The sequence below is a fragment of the Scomber scombrus genome, chromosome 11, assembly GCF_963691925.1.
Source record: "Scomber scombrus chromosome 11, fScoSco1.1, whole genome shotgun sequence".
Classification (NCBI taxonomy): Eukaryota; Metazoa; Chordata; class Actinopteri; order Scombriformes; family Scombridae; genus Scomber; species Scomber scombrus.
The window spans coordinates 3,662,983-3,683,391 of record NC_084980.1 but is presented as its reverse complement, the minus strand read 5'-3'; the positions used below and the strand labels follow the sequence as shown (position 1 = coordinate 3,683,391).

General features: G+C 38.1%; 2 protein-coding genes across 2 annotated transcripts; one reads left to right on the top strand and one right to left on the bottom strand.

The window, feature by feature from the left end:
* The first annotated feature begins 1,466 nt into the window (after positions 1 to 1,466).
* Positions 1,467 to 9,371, top strand: dnai4 (dynein axonemal intermediate chain 4). Its single transcript, XM_062429129.1, has 17 exons — positions 1,467 to 1,525; positions 1,625 to 1,793; positions 2,769 to 2,932; positions 3,043 to 3,149; positions 3,443 to 3,599; positions 3,786 to 3,925; positions 4,683 to 4,847; positions 5,100 to 5,285; positions 5,445 to 5,599; positions 6,770 to 6,850; positions 6,957 to 7,111; positions 7,206 to 7,366; positions 7,487 to 7,611; positions 7,824 to 7,922; positions 8,655 to 8,881; positions 8,982 to 9,135; positions 9,327 to 9,371. The coding sequence occupies exons 1-17, from the start codon at positions 1,467 to 1,469 to the stop codon at positions 9,369 to 9,371; spliced, it is 2,349 nt and encodes a 782-aa protein (XP_062285113.1).
* A 3,452-nt stretch (positions 9,372 to 12,823) lies between these two features.
* cdc14aa (cell division cycle 14Aa) lies at positions 12,824 to 18,979 on the bottom strand. The gene is made up of 12 exons (XM_062429026.1): positions 18,923 to 18,979; positions 18,737 to 18,829; positions 18,551 to 18,630; positions 18,360 to 18,426; positions 17,878 to 17,940; positions 16,132 to 16,219; positions 15,744 to 15,974; positions 15,474 to 15,612; positions 14,255 to 14,471; positions 13,918 to 14,009; positions 12,988 to 13,128; positions 12,824 to 12,872 (listed from the first exon to the last, which is right to left on the bottom strand). Exons 1-12 carry the CDS (start codon positions 18,962 to 18,964, stop codon positions 12,824 to 12,826), a joined length of 1,302 nt encoding a protein of 433 aa, XP_062285010.1. The 5' UTR covers positions 18,965 to 18,979.
* Positions 18,980 to 20,409: the final 1,430 nt, after the last annotated feature.

The following is a 20,409-nucleotide window of genomic DNA, read 5'->3' as shown; positions in this document are numbered from 1 at the left end:
AATTCACAGGTTGGCACCCATCCAAGCGGTCAATAGCCAGAAGGTAATAAAAAGTAGGATATCCCCCTGATTTTTTCTCTAATCTTGTTTAATCCTCTAATCAGTTTACCAATTTAGCCATCTTAAAAATATTCAAATTGAACCTGAACCAGGAAGTCAGTTCTTTTGGAAATGCATGACACAAACAGTTGATATAAGTCACATACATATTAAAGAGTTATCAGGGGAAAGCCTGGGATATTTACACAGCTGAGCAAAGTTAACAGCTGAGGCCATAATCATAAATATTATTACTAGTCTATCTTGGGTCAGGTACAATCAGACAATCAGACAATATAAATGCTTTAATAGTTTATCACTAGTTGTACTAACCAAGTGTGGTGTCTCAATTACGGTCACTGTCAGAAACCTAGTATGTCCAAAACTAAATATGGAGTCACACGATTTCCACCCGACAGCAGCGTTATCCAATCAGAATAAAATAAAAGATGTTTGAGGGACATGAGCTGCAGAGACCAGGGGCCCCTGGGGTTTCATCACAGTTTAGTTTGAGTTTGACGATGGCTTAGGCTACATACATGATTTAATTTCACAGTGACGCTGGTGAGGCTTGTCAGAGTTCAGATTTGCAGTGTAAAAAAAACAACATATAACTGCTTTTCCACTATGCTGGTTAACAGCCCTCTGATGAAAAATCCTGCTAAACAGACCCATGGTTGAAGTTAGTTAGCTAGTTATATAGAAAGTAGTATTTGGGTGGAATTAACCTTTAAAACTATAAGTAGTTACATAGAAAGTAGTACTTGGATGAAATGAACCTTTAAAACTATAAGTAGGCTAGTTACACAGAAAGTAGTATTTGGGTGTAATGAACCTTTAAAGCTATTTGGGTGGAATGAACCTTTAAAACTATAAGTAGTTACACAGAAAGTAGTATTTGGGTGGAATAAACCTTTAAATCTATAAGTAGGCTAGTTACACAGAAAGTAGTATTTGGGTGGAACGAACCTTTAAAACTATAAGTAGTTACACAGAAAGTAGTATTAAGGTGTAATGAACCTTTAAAGCTATTTGGATGGAATGAACCTTTAAAACTATAAGTAGTTACACAGAAAGTAGTACTTGGATGGAATGAACCTTTAAAACTATAAGTAGGCTAGTTACACAGAAAGTAGTATTTGGGTGGAATAAACCTTTAAAACTATAAGTAGGCTAGTTACACAGAAAGTAGTATTTGGGTGGAACGAACCTTTAAAACTATTTGGGTGTAACGAACCTTTAAAACTATAAGTAGTTACACAGAAAGTAGTATTTAGGTGTAATAAACCTTTAAAACTAGGGCACTAGAAACTGCAGTTTAATGTATTGCAGGAACATAGTATAGCACTGATCCACAGTGTTGTAGTTACACATCCGTCCAGCAGGGGCGCATGGCGTCACGTATCTATGGCAACACTATTACAAAGATGTCTACCGGGGCGGCAAAAGAAGAGAAACAGAAGAGACGTGCTCTAGTGCTGAAACCGTAAGTTGACATTCTCTTTTTGTCCAACGTGGTCAAATAAACAGTAACCATGCTAATAACTTTTTCTTTTTTTTTCTTTTTTTCTTTCGCTGTGTCCAGTTCTTCTCGAGCAATTAATATCTCAGTGTCGGCCATACATGGAGTCACCCAGAGTAGCAAATACACAGCCAGCGTCCTCTGTTCCCCCAGCAGGAGAAGTTTCAGCCTGGGAGGAGGAAGCAGAGTCCTGGAGAAGAGCACCGCTCAAACTACCAGACAAGCTGTTAGGGTAACTTACTTTAGCAATGGTGGAAGAAGTATTCACATCCTTTACTTAAGTCAAAGTACAAATACAGTAATGTAAAAAATACTCCATTACAAGTAAAAGTCCTGCATGAAATGTTCTATTACAGTAAAAGTACTGCAGTATTATGAGTGATGTAGTATGCAGTATTACAGTAAAAGTACTGCAGTATTATGAGTGATGTAGCATGCAGTATTGCAGTAAAAGTACTGCAGTATTATAAGTGATGTAGTATGCAGTATTACAGTAAAAGTACTGCAGTATTATGAGTGATGTAGTATGCAGTATTACAGTAAAAGTACTGCAGTATTATGAGTGATGTAGTATGCAGTATTACAGTAAAAGTAGTGGTTTGGTCCTCTGACTGATATATTATTATATATGACATCATTAGATTATTAATAGTAAAGCATCAGTGTTAGAGCAGCATGTTATTGTTGTAGCTGCTGGAGGTGGAGCTAGTTTACTCTACTTTATATACAGTTAGCTAGTTTAGTCCAAAGGGTCAGCAGATAAATGTGATGGGTCATCAGATGATGGGAGAGGAAAAGAAGAAAAAAAGTTATGATACATAAATCTGTTCTTAAAATAGAAAAATGTAGAGGTAAAAATCACTATTTGGTGGAGCTGTTAACAACTCATAGACATCTGAAATGTGAGCCTGACTACACACTGCTTTTTGTAAGAAACCACTGGTTTCATCTTTAACAATGTGTTGTATTTTAAAAGCTTGTTATATTATCCATTGTGTCAAATCTTCATCTGAAAAGTAACTAAAGCTAATAAATGTAGTGGAGTAGAAAGTACAATATTTCCCTCTGAAATGTATAAAGTAGCATCACATGGAAATACTCAAAGTTGTGCTTAAGTACAGTACTGGAGTAAATGAGTTACTTTCTTCCACTGACCTTTAGCAGCAGTAACATTGTAGCTAGTGGCATCTAATTGTTCTCTGTGCAGGTGTTTGATGAAGAGGACAATGACGTCACTCCTCAGCCGCTGTACCAGGCAGAAGCAGGAGCTGTGCAGGCCAAAGCCAGCAGGTTCTTTCTGGATGAGATCTCTGCTGGATCAGCATCAGAGCAGACTACATCCACTGGGAGTTTCACTATGCCTTTCTCTAGGTACCACAGCACATGCTATTGTAATGTATCATTTATAATAAGTGTGTTTTGGGGAAAATATTACCACACATTTTCACTGTGTAAAAATGACTCTAAACATTGTTTTCCAGGTCAGTGTTGGGTAGCAGCAGAATATCCAGCCAGTCCACCATAGAGTCAGTAAATGAGGAGATTGAGGATACATTTACCAAACGGGAGTTACCCATCAACTTCCCAGGTTCTTTACAATACTATATATTCTTTTATCCTTTCATTTAAAAATATATATGGCATCACTGGTATGTTTGTTCTACTGTTTATTTCTTTTAATTACTATATTAATTATTTTTTTTACATAATATTTCATGGATATACATGGCAAAAGGTGAAATTAACCTAAATGCAGCTAAATACAGTTACAAATAAATGTTATCATGATTTATTCAAAGTTCTCTCTAACAGATAATTCTAATGCATTCATTATGGAAAGTGGTGAAAGGTTTTTTGTGTGCCGTGTTTGTTTCCTGCCAGATTTGCATCGAAAGAAAAACACTGTGAAAGAGCAGGTGACAGAGGACATGTTGAAAGTGGTCATAGATGTCCACATCTCTGAGACAGACAGCATTTCACTGCTGGACATACCCAGCACCTTTGTGTCAGTGGATGCTGATGATGCACAAGCTATCATGTGAGTGAAGGCTTCTACTTCCTGATTTTATTTTACCAAGTCATCCTTGAGTAGGGCTAAACATCACACCACTCTGACATGACTGGGACACACATACTGTACAATAGAAGTTATTTTTATTCATTTACCAGTCATTTTAAAAATGTTTGGTTGTAATAAGCTGTTTTCATCTTCTTGTTTTAACAGAGAACGAAACAATCAGTATGCTAAGGTTTGCAGGAACAGAATGGGCAATGATAAGTATACTGATCGATCTATGCAGACATTGAATGGAGCAACTAAAAACAAACAGATCCAGTGCGACAGTATGGTCATGGTAGATGCAGGTAAGGCTTAATTGCTCTCTGTGTTTAGTATTACTTTAAAGGATGATTTATACATATCCATTAAAATGAATGACAGGTAGATCATTCAGCAAACACAGAAAAAGTTTGGCATTCATTTGGACTTCTGTTTTGTTACTTTTAAAGCTGAACAAATCAATATTTTCACATTAATGGATAATTTCACAGTTTTTAAAACATCAGTCAGGAGCCCAAAGGATATAGATTGTTCTTGCTGTAATCATTCCTCCTGTTCATACTGACCATTAGAAGATCTTTTCATAATGCACTTACAATGTAAGTGATGGATGACTAAATCCACAGTCCTCCTTCTGTGTAAACATGAATTTAAAAGTTGATCTGAAGCTAATATGAAGCTTCAGCCGTCCATATGAGTCAAATCAAGTAGATATATTTTAATGTACTGCCAAACTGTGACTATGTAATAACAATAATCATATATCAACACTCATTTCTCACAATTGTGCACTGATAACTACCCCCAACTGAATGTTATATACCCCTCACTAATACCCCTTGACCCTCTTAGCTCAAAATACAGATATGTGATATACTGCTGTATGTTTTCAGAAAACAACAATTATCTTTATTTGAAAGATGAATACTGAGCTGAGTATTTTGGTTGTCCTGGGTTGACTTGAACATCTAAACAGTGGATGATTTTGCTACCTAAATTGAACCAATCCTGTCCGATGTTCAGTTTCTCAAAGTACCTTGTCAAATGTGTCCATGTCCACAGCAACCACTGTTACCACCTGGGATATGTATGACATTTCGTGCGGCACTGAGCAGGATGAAACAACGTGTAGCCCTGAACCAGAGAAGGCTGAGTATCCAGAGGCTGCAGTGGACACCAGCAGAGGTGCAGAGAGGAGCGTGTCAGTGGGCAGCACAGCCAGCACAGGTAATATTAAAGCTCTTTGATATCACACTGTGTAATTCAAGTCTGAATAATCCTGTGGTGAAAATTCAACAGTATGTTAATAAATGACTCTCAGGCCTCTAGTGGTTACAGTTGGTGCAAGTGACTTTTCTGGCACAGCTATTATATAGAGAAAAGGGTTTGATGTCATTTAGATATCATTAGACAACATTAGAATAGGTTTTCAAGGATATCATTGATTAATGTGCATTACTTTCTGTTATTTGTCTTCAGGCAGTGCTGCCAGCTCACTGAAAGATGTGGAAGTGTCTGGGACCAGTTTGAATGCTGAGACAGACCTGCAGCTGATCATGCACTCAGAGAAATGTCTGCATAGTCTGTTAGTTATGGAGAGAAGCATCGTGGGAAACACCTTCCAACCCAAGCTGGCTGCTTACAGACAGCTGCCCGTACTAGAAGGTAAAGTCAGTTCATCAGTCACATGCACAAGTGATGATGCAGTTAAATCCATATGCTGACTGGCTAGTCCCCCCCATACATAAATATAATTTGTTGTGGTGTTATTAAATTGCTACTTTTTGAATAAATCAGTATGCATTAATGTAATGCTTGTATCAGATCCTGACAGTCCAGTGAAGCCTGGAACTGAGGGGTGTAGACAGGAAGATTCAGAGAGCTCTCCATCTCCTGCCCTGGAACATCTGTGGACTTTCACCTGTGAGCTTAGCAGAGGACGCAACATCAGCAGCATAGCCTGGAACACAAAGAACCCGGTAACACAGACACACCGTCTGCTGTCATTCTGTCATCTTTAATTAGGTTTTATTTATTCAGGAACTCTTATTAAGATGAAAATCTCTTCTGCAAGAAAGATCTGAGAGCAGACTATAACCTGGAGAAGGTCTGGTTCATGGTAGGATGGATGACATACAATATGGTATCATCTGCATATAAATTGACATTACAGTGCTGAGTTGGAAAATAAACATTATTTATGGATAGAGTAAATAGCAGGGGATTTAATATTGATCCTTGAGGGACTTCTTTATCAACTACTAGGGGTCTTGATTTAAAACCATTAGCAGCAACATTTTTAACTCTAGCAGAGAAATATGATTTGAACCAGCTGTAGGCAGAAGCATCAAAACTCAAAGAAAGCTGTTTATTTGATAAAATGTTGTGATCACCAGTATCAAAAGCTTTGAACAGATCGACAAAGATCCATCGACAGTGTTGTGTTTCATCGAGTGAGTCAATAATGTCATCCATAACAGCAGTTATATCAGGTATGTATCTGGTCTAAAGCCTGACTGCTGTGGCTGAAGGACAAGTAGACCACTGATTCTAAGATTTTGTTGAGCTGTTTTTTGAGTGTTTGTGGTCTATCACACCTTTAAGTATCACAGAATATCCATTTAACAAACTTTTTCTCAAAAGATTTAAATAGTTATATGTGAAAAACCCAATGGTAATGTGTCTTTGCGGAAACAATGTCCTACTGTGCTACATCATGCAGTCAGCAGCTTTCATTGGAGCTACAGAACTTTCCTCAAGAAAAATAGTCCCTGTGAACATTTGGGTTTGTTTTTTTTTCAAACATTGTTTTTACTGCGTTGAGCACCACAGACAAAATAAAGTTCACCCAAGAGAATATATAAACACATAAAACTGACACTATGTTAGACATGGAAATGATGGTGACACATGCCAACACTATAAATAGTCTCATATGCAACTACAAATCAATCATTAGCTCTACCAACTAACAGAATTGCCCTGACTGACACTTTTATTACAATGACAACACAATGAGCAGTGATTCACTCTTTATGGTTCTATTACTGTGTGTTCTTATTTGTTTGAAAGCTATAAACATAAAGTGAACGACACCTAATAAATGAAAGGTATGCACCTTGTGAAACGACACTGCTTTTTTTTTGCAGGACCTCCTGGCTGTGGGCTATGGTGAGTTCGACTCTCAGAAACCAGGACTGGTCTGCTGCTGGTCCCTCAAAAACCCCACGGTATGGCCTTTATTCACTTTTAGATGTCATCCTCAAATTCCCCTTGCTACCTCATGCAAAATACTGAGTGAGGTTTTTTGGTTGTTGTCATGTGTCTCCTCTGCAGTGGCCTGAGCGTGTAATCCATTGTGAAAGCGCTGTGACTTCTCTGGATTTCTCAGCCAACAACCCCGGTCAGCTGGCTGTTGGGATGCAAGATGGCAGCATTGCTGTCCACAGCGTGCAGAGTCGAGACAAAAACGCACGTGTCATCAGCAGCCGGTGAGGACTGTGTACGTGGACAGAGAGGCTCACAGACAATCGAGCAGCACTCATGTCATTGCTGTTTCTTTCTTTGTGTTCGTCTCTAACACAGCGAGTATCCCAACAAACACTTGGGTCCAGTGTGGCAGCTCAAGTGGACTCAACAGGAACTGAGCTTAACAGGAGATGAAAAGGTTGAAGCTCTCTTCTCTGTGGCTGCAGATGGCAGGATTAGCAAGTGGTTTGTCTGCAACAATGGCCTCGAATGCACAGGTACTCTACTCAGCATCTGCCAGTGGATTTAACCATGTCATTTCTGTTTGAGACACGTGATTAAGAAGTAGACGAAGAACCGAGCAGAATTTACAGCAACTTGTGCATCTTTTGCCGTAGACCTGATGAAGCTCAAGAAGATTCATAATACTAAGAAGAAGACTGGAGGGACCAAGACAGAAAAGAATACAGAAAGTGTTTTATCAGCACTGACTCCTGGTCTGTGTTTTGACTTTCATCCAACAGTAAGTTAACGATATAAATGAGTTGACCATGTGCTGGTTGTAGTTGAGCTTGATTTCTCATCCATTATTGTGGAAATACATACATGCTGGAGGGCTGTGGTGGTGAAACTGCTCTGACATTCACTCACTTACCTGTGTTTCTCTATATTTGTCTTGTGACATTGGTACCATGCATCACACTTCTCTTTTTCCTTTTTTTTCTGTTTCTCCAGGACTCCAGTATCTACCTGGCTGGTACATGGGAGGGTCTCATCCACAAGTGCTCCTGCTACAACAGTCAGCAGTTTCTGGAGACTTACAGGAAACACTTTGTAAGGGTTTTAGTATAAAAGCTTCAATCGTGAAGAATGACTGGATATTACATCGTATCAATTATTTTAATGCAGCTGCTTTAAAACCCAAAAACCCAGAGGTGTATTATTCCATGTAGACTGCAAAAGCTCATATGTCATTTCATCAAGCTTGAGGATGTGAAATGCAGTAGTATTTTAACTTCATTGATGCTGCTTTTGATGAGTTATGTTCATCATGTGGCAATGTGTGTGTCATCATGTGAAAATCCACCAGAAATGTCTGTGATATCTTAAGGTAGTTTGTTCCATAGTTTGGGGATGTAATTAACAAAGGCTGCAATCCTGATTTTCTTTCTATTGCTAGAAAGCTCCAATAAACCAGCAGCAGATGGTCGCAGTGTTCTCGAAGGCAAATTGTAAACAAAGGAGTTAGCCATGTAGCTTGGTCCCATTAAGGGCTTTTTATGTAAGTTATGTTACTCAATCTAGCCATTTCTATTGTTTAGGAATCAAAATGCTCTTATTTTGAAGTTTCTTCTCTCTAGGAACACTACTGTATAAAACTTTAATGATATTTCTGGTGCTAGGAATAATAACTTATAGCCTTAAAAAGGGAATTAATTCACTGTATATTCTTCTGCTTTCAGTTTTTTACTCTTTCATACAAATATTGTTTTTTAAAGGTCTGTGGGTCATTGTTGAACACTCAGAAAACCCCATGGTAACATTCACTGATCTCGCTCCTCTCAGTGTCCTGTCAACTGCCTCGCATGGTGTCCACTCAGTCCTGATGTGTTCCTGAGCTGCTCCTCTGATTGGACCATTCAGCTTTGGAGGCAGGACCACTTTAGCCCCGTGTTAAGTCTCCCCTCCAACCAAAGAGGCGTGTGCGACATCAAGTGGTCCCCAAAGTGGGCCACGGTATTCGGAGCTGTTAATGAGGGACAGCTGGAAATTTGGGACCTGAATTCAAGCATGTGAGTCAAAATGAAGGAGAAGACTTCTATACTCACTCAGCTTCACCCTGGTTGTCTCTCTGATGTGTCCTGTGTGTCCATAAACACGTCTCTCTTTCAGCCTGGACCCCATTATTGTGCAGCCTGCTACTCCTGGTGTGAAGATGACGTCCCTGCTGTTTGCCACACAGACAGACTGTGTGCTGGTAGGGGACAGTGATGGACAAGTGACCGTCTACCAGCTCAAGGACGTCATTTTGGGAGAGAGCAGTCAGGTAATACAGGAACAGGTGGCCAGTTGGACAAAAATACAATTGATGAACTTTAATTAAAATGACTCCACTATCACCTCATGTAGTATTAGCCTTTTATTGACAGATTTTCGTACTGTTGTGAAGCATTTATGCAGTTTAGCGTCTTACTTGATGTTCGACTTCTCAGTATGTCTCTGCATCTTTTCTTTCAGGTGGATATTCTGGAAAGCATCATCCATTCTGCAATATCCAGATAAGCCTGATGCATCATGGGGCAGGCACTGTAAAAAAAAATACCTGGCAGGTGATTGGATGACACATCTGTCTATAACTGTCTTACCTTGCAAGGCAGCTGGATTGGCAGGATCACACGATCACGACAGACTTGAAACTTGAAGCCTGACAACATGGATTCTAGCGTGTCACAAATCCAGCTGCTTACAAGATAATATCCAAGTAGCTTTAATACAAATACACACATGAACAGATACAGCACTGTGCAATAGTTTTAGGTGCTTTAGATGTTTAGATTCTTATCCATAATGAAATACCATCAGAGAGGCGCCTGATTGGTCCTAAATGTATTCTGCAGCATCACAACGACATCAAACATACAGCCAGACTCATAAAGATCTATCTTCATCAACAAGAAGACCAAGGACATGATCTCAACATCATCATGTGCTGCTGTTTTAAAGCCAAAGTTGCTCAAACCAAATATTGTTTTCATTTAGGTTTATTGTGTTTGATCAACTTTGTATGCATGGTAGGCATTCTTTTTTAAAGCAGCCTCGCTTCACTTTAAGGGCCGGATTTACTAAAGGTGTGCATGTGTAGAAACGAAGCAATTTAGTACCCACTATTTGGGATCTTAGTAAATCAGGCCCTAAGTGCTTAATCTTTGCACAGTACTGTATCCATCATCAAGTGAACATCCTCAAATGACAAAGATGGAAACTGGATGTTGGTTTGTGATATCATTCATCTATCATGAAGTAAGAAGCATTAATACATGACTGGAGTAAGGCCTGATCTTTCTCTGGCTGTTTACTGACTCCTGATTGATGACCTTTGACCCCATCCCAGTTGATGCTGTGGCTGGTTTATCTGTGCTGTGTTCATTTCCATCAAAGACTGGCCATGACTTTTATACCCATCATGAACTACATTAAACCAGACTTGTACTCTGTCACACACAGTGACTGCAAGTGTTTGCACATTTCACACACTGCTGCTTTACTGTAAGATGAATACTATAAATTATAAGGCTGATAAAACAGCACCTCAACGTAGACTGCAACAGTAACCATTAACATTATGTCTGTGATAATATATCCTAACTTCCCCTGTTTGTCCATATGGGAGCCATAGCAACAAGAACACATAATAATGTTCCTAACAGGCTGTGGAGATTGCATCAGGGAACAGAGCCCCCTTTGATCCTTAACACAGCTTAATCAAGCAATAAAACACTCCTACATTCATGAATAAGGCATTTTAAAGTATTTTCTTAGAATATTGGTGTAATATAAATTTTACATCATACATTTTCTTTCATTTTTTTTTGTCTTTGCTGCTGTGATAACAAGTGTCACAAGGTTTTGTTATTACATCTCTCAACAATAATTGATGGTGGTCAAAACGATGCCATTCACTTTATGAATCAGGTTTTTTTAATGAAATAATCTCAAAACCTCAAGTTCTGAATATGCATGTTCTTTATTTTTTATGAGAACTTAATATAACATTATATGACCTTAAGTATGAAAGCAAAAACTGACAATTATCACATATGTCATTCCTACTGATATGTGTGCTTAATAAAGGATAACATGAATCATTTTATGTTCATCAGCCTTTATTCTTCTTTTTAAAAACAATAATCTCTGCAGCAACACTAAAGAAAACCATCTCATCAGATTTTACATCACAAATGATATATTTTTTTAAAAATTCAATCAGTGATCAGACAATACATTCCCAAAACAACACAGAAGATTCCAATAGAAGATTATTACACTTCATAACAGTAAAAGCACATTATTTGCATAGTAATATTAGCGTTCATGTCGCAAGAAACAAAAAAAAAGTTAAACAAATATCATTATAATAGCATTTGCTCACAAAACAGAAAAAAAAAACGTTAAACACAGCTACACACACAAGCTCGGCTTCTGTGGCCTGACACTGATAGAAAGTTCCCTTATGAACATGAAGATGTCTCTAGTCGCCAAAATGATGTCATTGGCAACTAAAAACACCTTTGTGATTCAAGTTTCTGTGTCCTGTCGTGTTTGATAAATGTGATTATTACTGACCTATATGTACCTATATAAACCGTTGATACCCAGTGTTTCTGACTTGATTCAAAACAAATATCTAGTAATCATTTATGAAGTTTTTTTTTTTTAACTTCAAAAACATGTATTGTATCTTATAGTGCTAAAAAAATAAAGTGCAATTGCAGATGAGAGTCACATGGCTTTATTGTCACTCTTCCACCAGTGTCTACATTGTTTAAATATTCTGATTCATTAAAAGAAAAACTGGCAACCTTCCTTTTATGATCTGTCCTCACTTCTTGATTTTAACTATTTTTTGCCATATAGTGACCCTTGAATTCAGTGTTGTAATACACTGCTGCTGCTTCCAGCGATGTACAGAGCAGGTATACTTCAGATGTGTGTGGACTTCATTTTTTACATCATGTCTAGGTTGCTGCTACTTATGTGATGTGATTTAAACTCATAAAGTAACTCAGGCTAAGAAAAGGTGCTAAATACCTTTTTAGCACCTATTTAAACTTGGATACATTTGTTACCTGCATCAATATGTGACAGCAACAAAGTGTATGTATGATAATGAGTAAGAAAGTTAAAGCAGCATTATCCACCACATGGAGATAATAGTGCCTCAAAGTTCTTATTTAATGTTATTTCATTCTGCCAGATGTGCAGATTGAATATATTCTATATTATTATCCCCAAGTGACTAAAACGTGTTGAAAATGTGCTAACTATGGGTGACACTGCAATACAAACGAAAGCTGTACAAAGCATTTAACAACACTAGATTTCCAATGCACTCCAAAAAACACTTGTGTGCTCTCCAAAACTTTCGAAAGGTTTTTGCCATTAATGATTCATTAAATACAAATCAGAGGAAAGAATTCTGCTGGGAGGAAACAGTGTCATATTATGTTGATGAATGAGCCAATGATTGTTGAGGATAAACGAAGCAGCTGATGCTATACGCGTGTAATGTCAGTGCTCTGCTTCAACAACGTTTTCTTCTCTAAAATAACCCTCTTAATTGAATTATTATGTAATCCAGTGTTACAGCTGTTACAACGTTTCATTTTCTCGTGTTAAAAAATCGTGTTAATGATCTATAATTACATAACAGCATCTGGTTATAATGTACTGGAGACATGGAAATTACTTTTGATGCCAGTACTTTAAGCACATATCGGTTAAGGTGACCAATGATCCATAAAGCCCTTTAACTGTCCGCATAATAAGTGTTTCATAAACTTTGAGATGACTCTACGTGAGATGACCTGTTCCTGTGATTCCCTGCACTGTGTCAGACAGATCATTAAAACATTTGTCAAGGTTGACAAAATGTTTAAGGCCTACACAACCACAGCATGTCAATAGAGAAGCTGGTCAGCTTGACTCAGCTTATCAGCAGATTGGAAACTGTGAAGTCAGTGAATGACAGCAGGCCTGTTAGTGAACAGACTGAGGCTGAAGGGACTGGAAGAGAGACAAAGACAAAAGAGAGAGAGAAGAATTTGTTTAATTATGAGACATGAGAATTAACATTAAGCTCTTCTGTATTTGAAAAGTGGTTACAAACGTGGAGGCTCACCTCCTGATCTGCATGGCTGAGGAGGAGGAACTTCGTATCAGCTTCTTAGAAGAGGAGGAGGATGAGGAGAAGGAGAGGGGGACCTTAGAGGACTTAGGGGGTGAGGGGATGGAGCAGTAAGAAGCCTTGGACAAGTTCAATCTGATTAAGACACACAAACGCATCATCAGATAATTACAAATGTGTACGTGTGTATGGGTAACACTTTATAATATATAACATGCTAAACAACACTTAACTAATGCATGAATCATGATGATTTAATGCATGAATTAAAACAGGATGTATTATGAATTCCTGTTTATCACCACTAGTAAAAGATGAAGTCACTATTACTTTATCTGATTAGTTAACACTTGATTATCACTTAATGAGTGTTAGTTCACTGTTAGGTTAAAGGTGCAGTGTGTAGGATTTAGTGACATCTAGTGGTGAGATTGGTGATTACAACCAACTGAATACCACTGTCCTTCTCCTTCCATATATGTACTGTAGGAGAACCTACGGTGGCTGTAAAACTCGCAAAAAATAAAAAAGGCCCTCTCTAAAGGCAGTGTTTGGTTTGTCCATTCTGGGCTACTGTAGAAACATGACTGTGCAACATGGTGGTTGAAGAGGACCCGCTCCCTCTGTAAATATAAAGGGCTCATTCCAAGGCGAGAAAAACTCAATTCTTATTTTAAGGTGATTAAAACATAACTATGAATATTATATTCCATTTCAGACGCCACTAAATTCTACATACTGAACCTTTAAGTCAATGCTAAATACTTGAGATGAATGTAACTTCATCTAAGCTTCTTCTCAGTTCTTTATCATGTCAAACTTCCCATAATTTCACATCATAAACTATTTTTTCTGCCTGCAATGTGAATAATACAAACACACACACATGCACACACACACACAAACACACACAGTGCAGTGTACCTTGAGGAGGATGAGGCAGATCTAGGAGGACGGTTCCCCTTCAGGGCTCTGAGGTGGTCTCCCTGAGTTAAACTGGCTTCCCTAAAGTTATTCTAATGTACACACAGATAAAGACTTTTTTCAGTGTGACAAGACACTGAGCTCCCGAATGAATACATGATTCAAACAGTTATACTGTTATGTTATACAAAACATAATTAAACAAAAAAAGCTGTTCAAACTTGAAGAAAATGTGAGGTCATCAGTGAGCTCTAATTTTAAATACATAGCCAATGTCTATTCATAATTTAAAATATTGTAATCCTCACTCCAAAGGAGCAATGATAACGCCCCTCACCTCATCCACGCTGTATGATTTGTAGAGGGTGGTGTTGATTGACAGGTCATCCATGCTGGACAGCAGGCGGGACATAGTTTCTTGTTTGGTCACCGCAGAGTCAGAGGTGTGAGGCTGCTGCTGATGCTGCAGCTGCTGCCGCCGACTCTGTCTCTGCTGGACCAGCTTCTGTTTGGAGCGATGGACGTCACCCTGCACCCACAAACTGTGCTGTTTCCTACACACACACACACACACACACACACACACACACACACACACACACACACACACACACACACACACGGAACAAATAAAGATGACAAAAATGACTGCATAGAACCAACCAACTCAATCAATCAATCAATCAATCAATCAATCAATCAATCAATCAATCAATAAAACTTCATTTATATAGCACCTTTCATACAGGTTAATGTAGTTCAAAGTGTTTCATAGTTGATAATAAGACACAACAAGTGACAACATAAAGAAAAGGAATAAAAACGATGACTGAACAAAAACAAAGAACAAATTAAAAGACAAAAACTGATATCAATGCCCGCAAGAGAAAATGAGGATGATAAAAAAAAGTTTAGAAAATATAAATAAATTGAACAATAAAAAATAAAGTAATTTATTTAAATGAATAAAGTAAATGCTCTCAGTAATTTCTTAAAGCAGTTGGCCAGTGTGCTTCTTAGCAAATGTTACTCAAACAGGAAGAAATAGTGCATTTGTTGGGGACTATTTTAAGCGGTGGATGAATCTACATTTGATGCTCGAGTATTTACAGCAGCAGGATGTAGTGTTTGTCTGTGTGTGTGTGTGTGTGTGTGTGTGTGTGTGTGTGTGTGTGTGTGTGTGTGTGTACGTGTGTGTACGTGTGTGTACGTGTGTGTACGTGCGTATGTGTGTGTGTGTGTGTGTGTGTGTGTGTTCATGGTAATGAAGGAACATGTTAGTGCAACAGTGTGACTCAATGATGTGTTTTTACTAGTTTATGGACAACAATGAAGCTCTATGACACAGAGGAATAAGATATATCACACATTATACTTATTAGTATATCAATTCATTGTTGAATTTGGTCTTGTTGTTGGATTTGTTGACCATAAGAAAAATATTTTATAAAATGATATCTTGATCATATTTAACTTAATTAACTAAATGTGACCACTCCAAAATCCTCTTTAAAGTAATTTAACCAAAGGCCAAACAAGACACAACTGGGACTCACTCCTCTAAGAAGTTCTGCTGGGGGCCAATGATGGATCCAGGCCTGCAGATTCTGATCCAAGCGATGGCCTCCGCTGCAGTGAAGCGGTAATGCTTCATCAGGTAACATCCAATCAGAGTTCCAGTACGACCCAGGCCAGCTACGATAGGATGGAGTATTTAATGGGAGACATTGTAGAAAAGGTTTGTATGACTTTCTGCCTTCCTGACAGTCACATTTTATTATATTTGACTGTAAAAAAAAAAAACAAAAACAAAAAACCCTCCTCACCTTTACAGTGCACAGCCACAGCTCCTTCTGTGCTCTCACACACGTGCAGGAAACGCCTGACGATGAGGTCGGAGGGCGTGGTCCCGTCCAGAAAGAAGAGGTCGTGATGCTCGATCCCTACATCCTCATACTTCCTGCCCTCATACAACTTCCTGTTCAGACGCACCACGGCTGTGACATAATTCTGATGGAAGTATGCAAAGTACGCCTCTGCTGCGTGGAGAGGATAACCTGGAGAAGAATCCACATGATGATCATATGATCTAATAGCTTTCAGACAAGTAGTTTCTATTTAAGGATAATTAAATACAATAGTAAATAAATATTACAATACATGCTTCTCTTTACTTTACTTTTGGACATCATTTTTGACTTTCACCTGACTCACCGTTCTCTGTTTTACTGCGATGATGAGGGCTGCTGAAGGCCAGAATTTTCCCTGGAATGATCCAGTTCAAGTCCCCATTTTCTACTCGCTAAAACACAAAGAAGAAGAAGAAGATGCAGTGAATGAGGTCATCTGACTACCTGTAACATTTACAAATATCAGAATATAACCATAAAATTGATACTCAGGTTTTATGAATAAAAGCATTTAATTGGATAATTTGGAGCATTAATCTCACACCAGCACTAGTGTTTATTAAAATGACCACTCTTCCTATCAGTCTTCTTAGTGAATGATTCTGTAAGAAGATATGTATGTTGGAAATGATCTTCTCACTCTTTCTACCACCTGCAATACAGTTTTAGCTGTTTGTGCAGGAAGAACAGCGCCCTCTGGCTGTTTGTGTTCAGTAGTGCAGCAAATGTCCCTCAATGTAAAAATAACTGTAGAGATTCATACAGCCAGACTTCTTATTCCTCTCATGTGTGAATGTTCTTTACAATTATATATCAGAATGAATGTAGTCACGATTTATTCACTTTAAAACATTTTCAGTGCAAAATAACAACAAAGAAACTGTCAGTGGTGGAAACTGAATTGTCGTGAAGTACATTTTCAAGTATTGTGTTACAGTTTTGATGTACTCGAACTTTACCGAAGTGTTACATTCACCCATAATATAAGTGGATGTGCTCACATCCAGGGCAGAGCTGCCAGTTTTGTTCCATTCTTATTCTCCTGGGTTTTTTTGGTTTTGTTAGGGTGTTTGTAACCTTTTTTGGGGTCATTTATTTAGCATTTTGGTTTTATTTCTACTCAAGGTTGTTTGGTTTTTTTATTTTTGATCAAGACTCTCCCTCAAGTTATATTCAAGCTACTATAACTGGCAATAAAAGATCAATAAACTCACTTTATTTATGTCACTGTGCCTCCATAGACCAACTTGAGGTCATAACATAGCCTAAACATGCTACTTGTACTTGTACTTATTACTCCACCATGTTTATTTGACAGCTATAGACACTAGTTACGTGTCAGATTAAGATTGTACGTACAAATCATATGATCAGTTTATAAAATATGAGACATTGTCATAAAAAAAAAATACTCTGATATGTATAGCAAAGACTTGTAATATAAAAAGTGTGATAAGTGATGTAAATTAGAACGAATGACTGTACACACAAAGGTCGGTTTACTCCTCATGATGAGTAATACTTAGCCTGTAGAAACAGCTGTGTGATATTTGCTGTGGCTGTGGAGGAGCTTAATACAGCTGGAGAAAATAACCTCATCATATCTCTGCTTTGGCTGCACATTCATAACAGAAAGTTTGTACGAATGACATACTGGGGGTGTGAATAATTCAATATTCAGTCATGAGTTTTTAATGCTAGTGATCACTGAAACTCAGGATCACATGTTCTATAAAAGTAACATAGAAGCACTCAAATAATATCACAGACATAGGATGATTAATCAGGACGGAAAAACAAAAATAGAATGGCCCTTCATCTTTTCTCTCCTTTATCTTTTCATGCAGTGATTTAGCTAGTTATTTATTCTGTCGCGTTATTTTATAATCATCCTTTTAATTGCAAAGCCTGTGTGTCTGTGTGTCTGTGTGTCTGTGTGTCTGTGTGTCTGTGTGTCTGTGTGTCTGTGTGTCTGTGTGTCTGTGTGTCTGTGTGTCTGTGTGTCTGTGTGTCTGTGTGTATGTGTGTCTGTGTGTCTGTGTGCACTCACCTCATAATGTTCATATTCTTCAACGTCAAAGTTTTCAAAGTCCAGAAACCCGTACTGCAGAGCCTGGAGGACAGAAGAGGACAGAAGAGGACAGAAGAGGACAGAAGAGGACAGACGAGGACAGAAGAGGACAGAAGAGGACAGACGAGGACAGAAGAGGACAGACGAGGACAGAAGAGGAGGAGAGAGGACAGTTGACTGAGGGCAGCTCTCTCAATAAAATCTAATACTGTGATGCAACGTCTCTCCTCATGACCTCTGTAAACTCTCATAAGACTGAAGGATTAAGAATATAGTGAAAATCTCTGACCTTCGTACAGCTGCTGATTTTTTTTCTGTTTACCAGACGCTGTTCAAATCTTACATCACCTTAATATGACGTAACTAAAACAGGATTTAACTACACTAACTTACTTTCCACTGCTCTGGTGATAGAGTCGAACGTGTCTACTTCAACTGATCTGAGCCTGTGTGTACTTCACCTTGCGTATTCCTTGTAGACAGTCGAGGATGTTAAGGTTGAAGGAGCTCTCTCCTGCTGCTGCATCCCTGTGATACACACACACACACACACACACACACACACACACACACACACACACACACACATAAAAAAGGCTCTAAATCCATTATGAAAATAGTTGCAGATTCATTTCAGGTAGCGTGAGCTTACCTGAAAGGCATGTAGCCTACGTTGTTCCCTGAGATCAGAGTCCTGTAGACTTCTTCTGGACTTCTTTTCAAATATATGACCTACATGAAAAACGTCATGCTGTATTATTAATAACGGACAGATGGACAGACAGACAGACAGACGGATGAACAGAATGACAGAGGGACAAATAAAGAGGATATTTACAGCGTAGGCACCGATGAGAACGGCGGCGTTGGCTCTGTTCTTCTGCTCGTAACCGGTGTAGTGAACCAGTTTCTTTCTGGACATGGTGAAGGACTGACGACATGAAATAAAGTGAGGATTCACATTGTAGACTGAATGAATAATAGAAAGTATGTGTGAAGTTCAGAGCTGATCAGCTTGTGTTACCTTGAGCTTCTTGTTGAGTTTACAGCAGTATCTGTAGAGCATGGCCTGGTTGAGAGGACCGAAATCGGCATAGAAACTGCAACACACACAAGGACAGACACACACTGCTCATTTATTCTATATGGGTCATATCACTTACATCCACAATACATGCAAATCTATACTTTTAGAAGTGTAGACTTTCTCACACATGTCCATCATATTCAAGCCTTTAAAAGAAAGTGGCTGGTTGGTTGTTGGTGTGGATTTGTCAATGCAAATGCAAATGTTGAAATCTAGTAAACTGTGTACAACTGTCATATATTATAATAGAGCAATTACTGTGGTCAAATGGAACTCAATATATGTACGACTGACACAAAAGATGTGTATTTACAGATGTTTAATGTCACATCTGGATCAGGAAAATGATTGAAAAAATGAAATATGGGTGAAGCTGAGGACACTGAGGTAAAAGATGAAACTGGGGGCATTTAGGGTCAAATTGTAAAAAACGTAAAATTGAAAAAACACCCTATATGCTTTCTTTCTTTTAGCTGGACTTTTCCTAATGTGACCCACAGTATACAACAAATGGAAGTGCACCATTTAAGTGTTTTTTTTTTTTGCAGCTGATACACATTTTTATATATGCATATATACATAAATGTACAAATTTGATGTGTGTTTATTTAAAAAAATAAATAAATAAAAAATCAGCATTCAAACATGTTTTTGTGTTCACCATATTCTTTCAAATGTTCTTCTGGACCATAAAATAGGGATTTTGAATGTATTTTTTCTATAGGATGAATCAAACTTTTATTAATGAGTGATGGGGAATGTATGAATATGACTAATTATAAGTCAGAATATGAACAGTATGTAAAGGTTAATAACACAACATGAACTTAACCTTCTATAAATGACACACATATTATACATGTTGGGTTTTCTGAGGCTGATTCTGACTTTTTTTTTTCTCAAATAAATATCTGACTTTTTAAATTGAAAAAATGTGACATAGTAATACTACAGATTCCTGAGACACTGAATTTAATGAAGGAAAAAAATAAAAATCAAGTGAAACCGAGCCAGTAAACACAAGAGACATCTGGTTTGTCTCAGAGAGTCAAAAGGACGCTGGTGTGTTCTGATAATCTGCTCCAAGTAAGATTGTTAAAACAGGCTTTGAGTTTGACGTATAATGATAAGAGTGCAGTGATCTGTAGTGACCCTGCAATGATCCTGTATATCCTGTTTGTTGAGGTCTCTATCTTCAATGAAAAAACACATGAGTGGAAATGAATTATATTCTTGAATAAAAATGAGAAGGTTGAACCTCTGCTGCTTGTTCATGTTGGCCCTCTAAGGTGAAACCTACGCACCACTGGACATGTGATTGGCCTGAGCCTCAGGGTGCCTAGGTAAAAAAGTGGCACTTTTAGGTTGGCAATGGAATCTCTACTGTAGCTGTGTCAGACTTCAATCTTTAAAGTTTGCAACAT

Coding starts and splice junctions, on each gene's coding strand:
- dnai4 (XM_062429129.1), top strand. CDS start 1,467: ATGTCTACCGGGGCGGCAAAAGAAGAGAAACAGAAGAGACGTGCTCTA. Junction 3,926..4,682: donor TATGGTCATGGTAGATGCAG/GTAAGGCTTAAT, acceptor CCATGTCCACAG/CAACCACTGTTACCACCTGG. Junction 5,286..5,444: donor ACAGCTGCCCGTACTAGAAG/GTAAAGTCAGTT, acceptor TGCTTGTATCAG/ATCCTGACAGTCCAGTGAAG.
- cdc14aa (XM_062429026.1), bottom strand. CDS start 18,964: ATGCTCTACAGATACTGCTGTAAACTCAACAAGAAGCTCAAG. Junction 18,427..18,550: donor GTAGGCTACATGCCTTTCAG/GTAAGCTCACGC, acceptor TGTGTATCACAG/GGATGCAGCAGCAGGAGAGA. Junction 12,873..12,987: donor TCAGCCATGCAGATCAGGAG/GTGAGCCTCCAC, acceptor TCTCTCTTCCAG/TCCCTTCAGCCTCAGTCTGT.